General features: G+C 49.3%; 1 protein-coding gene and 1 long non-coding RNA gene across 3 annotated transcripts in view; one reads left to right on the forward strand and one right to left on the reverse strand.

The window, feature by feature from the left end:
- Positions 1–8674, forward strand: part of LOC308460234 — a 204987-nt gene that overhangs the window by 155992 nt on the left and 40321 nt on the right. The gene's annotated exons all lie outside the window — the stretch shown is intronic.
- On the reverse strand, positions 74–4502 carry LENG9 (leukocyte receptor cluster member 9). 2 transcript variants are annotated; one of them, XM_080976227.1, is made up of 2 exons: positions 4375–4502; positions 74–2504 (listed from the first exon to the last, which is right to left on the reverse strand). In XM_080976227.1, the coding sequence occupies exon 2, from the start codon at positions 2483–2485 to the stop codon at positions 1058–1060; it is 1428 nt and encodes a 475-aa protein (XP_080832353.1). In that variant the 5' UTR covers positions 2486–2504; positions 4375–4502; the 3' UTR covers positions 74–1057. The 2 variants fall into 2 exon arrangements, with proteins under 2 accessions (XP_080832353.1, XP_080832354.1); XM_080976228.1 differs by having other exon boundaries at positions 74–2486; positions 4356–4480.

The raw sequence follows: 8674 nt of genomic DNA on the forward strand, positions 1-8674 counted from the left end.
ACAGGAACAGAACACATGCAAAGGGAGATTCTAGCTTGTTTTCATCTGCCCCCCAGAAAGTAACAGGCAAGGGGTGTGTGATGTGTTTAGTTTTGCTGACTTGCCAAAGCTACCATACAAAGTGTTGGGACAGGGGAGAGAGGAGGAGGTTGTTAGAGGAACATAGGAGCCTACAGCCTTTCTGAGCTAGTCAGCTGCAATGTTTGCAGATTTCCTCCTTACATGGTACAGTAGAGGGACAGTGGCCTGCAGTCCTTGCCATTTACTCATGACAAACATCCATTGAAATCAATACAACTAAAAGTGCACAGTTGAGTGACTTTCTTCTCAAAAGGTCTTGGTCATGACTAATGGTCAGAACAAGTTTATCTGCATTCAAAAGTCTTGCTTCATTTTGTTACCTAAGGGAGGAAAAACGCCATGTCATCCAAGCCACTTCCCTATTGTGTGTCCCTGTTGTTGTCCAAGTTTGGTGTTCTCATTCACATGGAAGTTGTAGCTCCCAGTACCCCAGTGTATTTATGCTCTAGTCTACCAGATGTACCTTGCCTGAATAAATGGGGAAAGGACACCATAGTTCCTACTGTTGCCTCAAAATAGCTTAATGCAGTATGAGTATAGTATCCTTCCTCTTAAATCCCTTCTGTAGGTAGCCAGCCCAGGTTATTCAAGGCTAGTTCACCATCTTAGCTGTGTTCCTGCTGTTCACGATAATACAATTTACAGGGTTATACCCCCTTCTGTAGAGTGGATCTTGACTGCAAAGATGCTTACCTGCTGCTTGATAACAATTGCCTCAGCAGAGGCAGCTCAGCCATAAGGCAGGGTGGTGCTGCTACCTCAGATGCATGTCCCATCTGGCCCTCTGCCAGCAGCAGAGAAGTGCCATTGCCATTGGCACAGGTTTTGAACAAAACCTGTCCATTTGAGGTAAGATCTCGCCTGAAATCAACACAATCTTGCCCAAAATCAAGGGTGCATGGTAGCAGTAGCAGCAGCATGGCAAAACTTACTGTTTTGCCTCGAGCAGCAGAACAAGAGACTCCACCCCTGCCTCTCAGTATAGATCTATTTTCAGAACCGTGGTATAAAACCCATCAGTCCGCCTACCTTTTCCAACCTCACACAAACATAATGCCTCTACAGCCTGTGTTCCTAAATCATTAATAGTTGGAATCCATGAGGAATCTGCTGGCAACCGTAGATCTGCCTTTGCCCGTGGGATCTTCACCATGGTCAAGTGGAACTTGTCTTTGTCCGGAGGAGGAATCACTGCCAAGCCCTTCTTGTTAAAGGCATCCTCCAAAGTCCGGGCCAGTGATCCCAGCCCAGGCGTAGGTGCTGGTGACAAGTAAAGCACACGAGAATGGAAAGCTTCAACCTTGTGGAAGGAGAGAAGCAAGGCGGGGGGCAGCAGGCGCTGGCTGTTGGCTTGCAGTTCCTGGAGTGCCGTAACAGCTTTGCAAATGTGTTCCGAGGTATCTAAGTGCAGCAGACACAGTGTGATGTGCAGAGTAGGCAAAGGGGTATAGAACTCTTCTAGGTCTGGCTGAACCTCAGAGAGGGCGCCTTGGAAGAGTTTCACAGCTTCCCAGGTCTCTCGACTGGTGACTTGGATAGCTATGAAATGGGTGGGACGCGGTTTGCGATGCAGAAGGTGTCCCACCTTCCTGCTCTGCAAAGCCGTGTTTTCCTCCTCTTCCACTATTGGGTCATTTTCCTTTGTGATGCTGAAGGCATCCAAATTATCCAGCTCATCCTGTCCGCCAACTGTCTCGGCCCCCTGTTTTTCTCTGGCTGAACCATTGACCGCCTCTTCTCCGCTGCCTCTAGCTGCCCCTGGTCCAACACCTCCCACCCCCTTTTCTCTGTCTCCATTTGAAGGATGGTCCTGAACCTTTTCCTCAGTGGTTCCGGCTGCCTCGTCGACTTCCTTCATCACCTCCAAGATGGTTCTCCCACTTCCTGTGGACCCAAAGACTTCGTCTGTGCGGCTCACCTTGTCCCACACCACGCGAGTCTTGTATTTGAAATAGTGGATCCTATGTTTGGGGATAGCTAGCACGCCAGGCCCGGTTGAAGCCAGGTCCTCCCAGGAGAAAGCAGCAAAAGGCTCTTCCAATACCCCCAAGAACCGATCCAGGTAACCAATAGAAAAATGTTCAGCAGGCAGCTGGGGGTCCCAGAGGAGGCGAGAGATAACATCCTCCGCAGTCTTCATGGGGGGCTTCTTGCCTTGTGGAGAACGACTGCGGTTGGATCCGCTGTCTTCTGAACGAGGAGCAGCTCCCATGTCACCAGGGTGACTGTTCCGGCAGCGGGAACCAAAGCGGCAACGACCTTCTAGGAAAAAGCGGCAAGGTAGGTCAATTTCAGCAAGGGATTGCTCAGCTGGAAGAGAATCGGGGGCCGCCAGTGGTTCCACAGGGGTATCAGAACAGAGGTCAGTGGGACAGTCCTCAGGGGAGGGAACCAGTTCAGCCATACTAAAAATGGGAATCACTCTGTGGAAGAAACAAAATTATTTAGAAGACGCAATTTTTACTGTAACCAGTTCTCACATTGTTCCTGGGACAATATCAATAGTGGGTCATGAGGGTAGCTGTAAGGAATAATCAGAGCCTGGGAAGTGATATGCTGTCCCTGAAAAACGGGAGTGAGATGAGGGACCAAGTTTGCACAGGGTGCTGCTGAAGAGTTGGAATTATGAACCAGGAAGTGTCTGGTTTAAATCCACCCGCACCTGTGAGCACAACGAAGGCAATATTGACATGCATTTACAGGCATGTTAGGTGGATGGCTGAGCAAATACATGTGAACTTTGAACACTAGGTGGGAAAGGAATGTGGTCAAACACATCAACTAAGATGATGACAATTGGTTCTGTAGGATGTAGCAACTGGAAAGCAATCTCTCTCCCTTAGTTGTATCTTATGAAATGTAGGGGCTTGAACCAGGAAGGGATTCTCTGCCTCAAAGTCACCACAACCACCTTAAAACAACAACACCTGGGGAGGGGCCTGTAAGTCTTCAAAAACAAGAGGAGGTGCGACACTGCTCACCCACAAAACCTTGCGTTCAGTAGACTCTTAGATCAGATTTAAATTTTATTACATATATATTTAATGATCACATCTATACGCTGACATTCAACCAAGAGTGATTTGCCCCCCAAAGCTGCTTACTTACAATTAGTATCAAAATAAAAGAGCAATATAATATGAGAGATGCGGCTGGTGGAGGTGATCTTGTCCATTGTGAAACAAGATAACCACTCCATGTGGTTGGGTAATGTTTGCTCTTGTGCTCTTCCTGGAAAATACCGGTGGTGGTTGTTTAAAAGAAAGGAAAAGATGTGATGCACAGGGACAGAAGCACTTGTGTGCATGCTCAGAATGGTAACAGTAGAGGGACGGGCAAAATAACAGCCCTGAGACATACTAGCAAGGTGTGTTAATCGTGTGGCTGGCAAGAGGCAGAATTGAAAAGAGAAACCGGGAATGTGTGAGATCACGGGTGAAGAGCAGGGTCCATTTAGGCTAGTAGGGTGGAAAGCAAGGAAAGCAGCTGTAAACCAAGACAATGACAGGTGGAGTCAACTAATTCAAGCCGCCCCCCCCCCCCGGTTCTCCTCCTGGTTTAGTTCTACAAAGGGCAGGAGGAACAAACTTAAAGCCAGGGCCATGCCCTGGACTGTTTAAGGAAGAAAGAAGGCAAGTGGAGGCTGGCTGAGGGCAGACTGAGATTGGTGGGTCAGAATAATAATATAATAATAATATAATTTATTATTTATACCCCACACATCTGGCTGCCTTCCCCCAGCCACTCTGCGCTGCTCCCAACAGAATATTAAAAACATGATAAAACATCAAACATTAAAAACTTCCCTAAACAGGGCTGCTTTCATATGTCTTCTAAAAGTCAGATTGTTGTTTATTTCCTTGACATCTGGTGGGAGGGCATTTGCACTAAAAAAAACCGCACTACCTTAATGCCCCGTTCGTCTGGAAGCTCTCTTAATGGAATGAAGCAAAGCATTTATGGGAAGCTCCTGCTGTATCGACTCAGCATGCGGCTCGCCGTTGTTGTTTCTTTACTACCTGCGCATCCCACCTTTCCTCCCACGCGCTCAAGGTGATCAACCTAAGCCCCCCCCCTCGCTTAATTCCCACAACAACCCTGCGAGGTAGGTTAGGAGGACAGGCAGTCACCGACCGGCCCAGCGTCAACCGGTGAGTTTCATGGCCCAGTGGGAGGATTAGAACCCAGGTCTCGCAGCTCCTAAATCGACCCTCTTCTGAGCCTTAAGTAAAAAAGAAAGAAAGAAAGAAAGAAACGGCAGGCGAGTTAAGGACGGGGCGAGACACCACTTACCGTGGCCCGACAGACTTCCAGGGACTTCGTGGGCTGGGTGTGCCACTCCCCGACTCTGCTTCCAGGAGCAACAGCTCAGCGCCGCCGCCTCCTCGCGTGCAACGGGCTTGTCTTCCTGGACGGAAGGAAGCTCACGATCCCACAATCCCTCTCTGTTGTCATTATTTTTTTGCAAAGTGCTGCAACCATTTGCACCTACAGCCAGCAGAGGGCGAAGGCCGCACGCTTTCCTCCCTTAGCTTTTTATTTTGAAGACGCGCCGCGCAGGCTCGAATCCTTTCACCGGGATTTAATTTGCGCTGGGACTCGAGCTTGGCGCGCAGAGGAGGCGGCAAGGGGGGGGGGGGGGAGAGAAGGAAGAAAAGTGCCCCCGAGCATGGGCAGAGTGCCATTTCTTCAGCCTTGAGTAATTACACCAATTCCCACACTCAGGATAAAAAGGTTTCACAAAAGCGGCAGGTGTGTTCCCAGACCGGTTTGAGGCCTGGCACCTCCTGTATATTTGTTTGCTTTTAAAGAAAACAGCACCGCCTTGAACCAAGTTGGCACAAGGAGTGGCAACGCACAAGGTGATAAAAGAGGGGCCATATGTCACACCCAGTGAGGAGAGCCCCCTGGACCCTGCCGCCATGGAGGGTGGGTGCCTTGAATGTGCCCCCCCCCCGCCATCCCATGGAGTATTTCTTAACCAAAGGATCCTCCAACGTGGACCAACTAGGCCGGAGGTAACCAAGTGATGCTCTCCAGATGTTGTTGGACTACACCTCCCATCAACCCCTGAGCCAGCATGGCCAGCAAACATAGGAGGAATTATGGGAGTTGTAGTCCTGTCACATTGTGGGGTGAGGGATGACCACGTTGGTTACCCCTGCTTTAGGCCTTGGCTGAAGATACCCAGGCCCAAAACAACTGCTCCCATTTTGCTGTACTTAGCTGCATTTCCTCTTCAGGGATTTTCCCGGCTGCCACTCCTCCTTTCCTCAGGGATCCTTTTGTTTGGTTACGTGAGGGGTTATGTGAGGGGAAAGGGGAAGTGACTGGGGGAAACTAGGAGCAAAGGGAGTCCCATCTGTACTCAGAACCTGCACTACCAAGGCCAGGAGGGGACCTCTGTTCCATCTCGAAAGATTTCCCCATTAGCCAGGAGTATTTTTGAGCCTGGGCTGCCAGGGGGAGATGGCATTGTTTTGCTGCCCCATAGGCCCTTTGGCCACTTCTACTCTGAGCCCAGCTTCAACTGGGGAGGACGGGATATACCGGTAAAATTTATTATTATTATTATTATTATTATTACTGCCTGTTGGACAGGGCCAGTCCTTCCTCCCTCAACACACAGGTGCAGTTAATTGGAGCAACCGTCATCTTAAGACAAAATGGCGCCACCCTAGAGCAGTTGTGCGAGGCCGCTGACGCTTCCATTGCATATGCTGTCCACTACTGGCTGAGTTGGGGGGCCTGTCGCGGAGGATGTGGGGCAAGAATAACCTGCTTCTACATTGTACACCCGATTTGTCACCTGGTCGCCTTATGCCAATCTTGAACCGTGCCAGTCTCTGTGCCCGCTTTTGTTTGGTGAAGAGCGGAGGCTAAAATCTGCATTAGTGCTTTCTAGCCCCAGAGCTGGAAGTGGCACGTATTCCGGATTAATTAAGATGAATTAACGTGACTCGCAAGGAAGCGAAGCACACTGGGTCCCACCTGCTCCTGCTGTGCCCTGTCCTAGAGAACTGAACCCATTCAGTATTTGGGCGGTGTGAGTTTTGTATGCAGGTGCAGGACATTAACTGAATGCCCCCCCCCCACTTCCCTGTCAAGAGCCACACTCACTCAGGGTAATCTGCCATGGCTGCATGCTGGCAGCAACCAGGATCCAAGCCAAGTGGGGGAAGAATGCACCCTTTCCCCTTCTTTCTCCACCCATTTTTTCTCTGCCACCCTCCCCTTGCCACATGCATGAAATCAGGGCTAGGACTGCAGGTTCCCATCCCTGCCTTCCCACTCCTTACTTACAGACTAGGAGAAACCCTGTTGCAGGCCTGTGTTTAGCAGCCTGCCAGGCAGCTGTATGTAACCTTGCAGATCAACCAGTTTAAGTTACCAATACCTGAATGGCAACTGGATGCAGTAACCAAAGTGCAATAGATAATGCAATGGGCTACATGAGTAGAATTAGTGTGCAGTGGGGCAGGGCGGGGGGGGGGGGCGCTAGTGCTTCATTTAACCAGACAGTGGAGGCTGCTTCCCTAGGGCAAGTGAGACCCTGCCCTGCCCATTTCAACCAGTCCAAGGGGTGACACTGTCTACCAACTTCCTCCTTGGTTTTAGGGTTGCCAGTGTAGAACTCATCAGACAGGAGGCGGATCTGTATGCACCATCCATCAAAGGACATCCTCCCTAAAAAACCTTGGGGACTGTAGTCTACCCACCACAGAGCAGACAACTCCCAATCATTTTGCTGTCAATGAAGCTACAGTTCCTTCCCAGCACTTTTAGCAAACTAGAGCCCCGTCCCTCCATATCCCTTATGGCATTATAGTGTTTTTTTAATGTATGGTGTGGATTCTGCATCAGGGGCTGCATCTGTACCCTCTAGAGGAAAATGCAAACACATTTTCTGTAAGGCATTTTTGAGCCCAGGATCAGAGACTTCCACCAACTGGAGAGGGGCTGTGTGAAGAGGGAATTTGACGGCTGGACTCCCATCCATGTATCTCCCAGCTGGTGTGTTCCACAAGTTGCCTTTGCAATGGTTTCCTTTATCCTGTCAGGCCTGGATTGTGTCAGCGAGGGCCCCTGATCTGTTTATCCCCTGGCAGGAAATTCACAGCTGGGATCGTCCAGCAAACAGAGGCACCAGAGTCCTAGATAAGGCTCCAGAGATGTATTACAGCTGGAGTCTACTGGCGGGCAAGGAGGAGGGGACTGGGGGTAGGGAGCATTGTCCACAAATGCTTTCACTTTGATCCGGTTCCCATTGCTGGAAAAGAAGAGCCTCTGACTTTCCTTGGTCTGTGGCGAAAGCTAAAACGCAGCGTCAGCAAGCTGGAGAGGGTGCCCCGTTTTGCTGGGCTCAATGCAAAACTTGGCCCCTCGCAAAACTTGCAATAAGCGTTCTAGACGACTTCATCTTCTTATTTGAAAGCATTCTGGCAGCCGTCTCAGGCAGCAATGACAGGGCAGCAATTTGTTTTCTAAATAATAAATAAATGTGGATTGTTACTGCTGGGGGGGAAGAAACGCTTGCAGGGGTTTTCTGCCCCAGATGATAACTTGATATGCCCAGATTCCAGAAACATTAAGATGAAGATATAAATATCTGTGTGGTAAACATGTAAATATTTCTGTTAGGCCAGCAAAGTGGAATGAGAAACAGACAGGAGTTAAGTGGCCACTCACACATAGCCTCCCCCTGACAAAAAGAAGGAAAAGTTGGCATATTTGCATTTTTTAAAAAAATGCGTATGCTGATTTATATGTACACAGATGAAAGACTAGAAACGACTGTTAAGTTAAATAGAAATACAATAGTGGGGAAGACTGTGGCACCCTGACCCTGTGTGTTTGGGAACTGCAAGGTCCCTGCCCTGGTAAGAGTATTTATCTTTAAACTGTGCTTATTTGGGGGGTGTAGCTCTGCGGTATACCATACGCATTGCATGAGGACTATGCCCCAATGCCCCCCAGTGCAGCACATCCTCTCCTATGGGAGAGAAAAGTAAAAAGGTATCCCTGGCAGAGGGAAGAGGGGGTTTAACATGCCTCTGGTGATCTGGTTCAGTGCTGAGAAAACAGGTTTTATTTATCTTCATACGTGCATATCCTGCCTTTCTTCTGTCATGAAACCCAAGGTGCTTACCGGCTGGCCACCCATCCAGGCACTTAAGAGTCCCAAACCTGCTGTAGCTTCAACCAGTTGGTGGCCTCAACTGCCTTCAGCCCCATAGATTTGTGCCATGTGTGTGCTCGCTCTCTCTCTCTCGCGCGCTCTCTCTCTCTCTCTCTCTCTGTTTCAGCACTTCCACTTCCTACAATAGAACCGAAACAAACACTACTGAGAACTGTCTTTTCCTATACGCCTAGCCCTACATTGTGTTTGCTTCCTTGGTCACACCAACATGTGACGAAGAGATAGAACTGGCTTTTTTTGCTATATTTTTCTGAATAAGTTCTTTTTTTTACAGCTCTCTCTCTCTTTGCCAAGGGATGCAGGTGGCGCTGTGGGTTAAACCACAGAGCCTAGGGCTTACCGATCAGAATGTCGGTGGTTTGAATCCCCGTGACGGGGTGAGCTCCCGTTGCT

This window comes from Podarcis pityusensis, assembly GCF_964106645.2.
Source record: "Podarcis pityusensis genome assembly, chromosome: 13".
Taxonomy (NCBI): domain Eukaryota; kingdom Metazoa; phylum Chordata; class Lepidosauria; order Squamata; family Lacertidae; genus Podarcis; species Podarcis pityusensis.

Bases quoted from the DNA above. Each gene is read 5' to 3' on its own strand.
- LENG9 (XM_080976227.1), bottom strand. From the start codon at position 2,485: ATGGCTGAACTGGTTCCCTCCCCTGAGGACTGTCCCACTGACCTCTGT.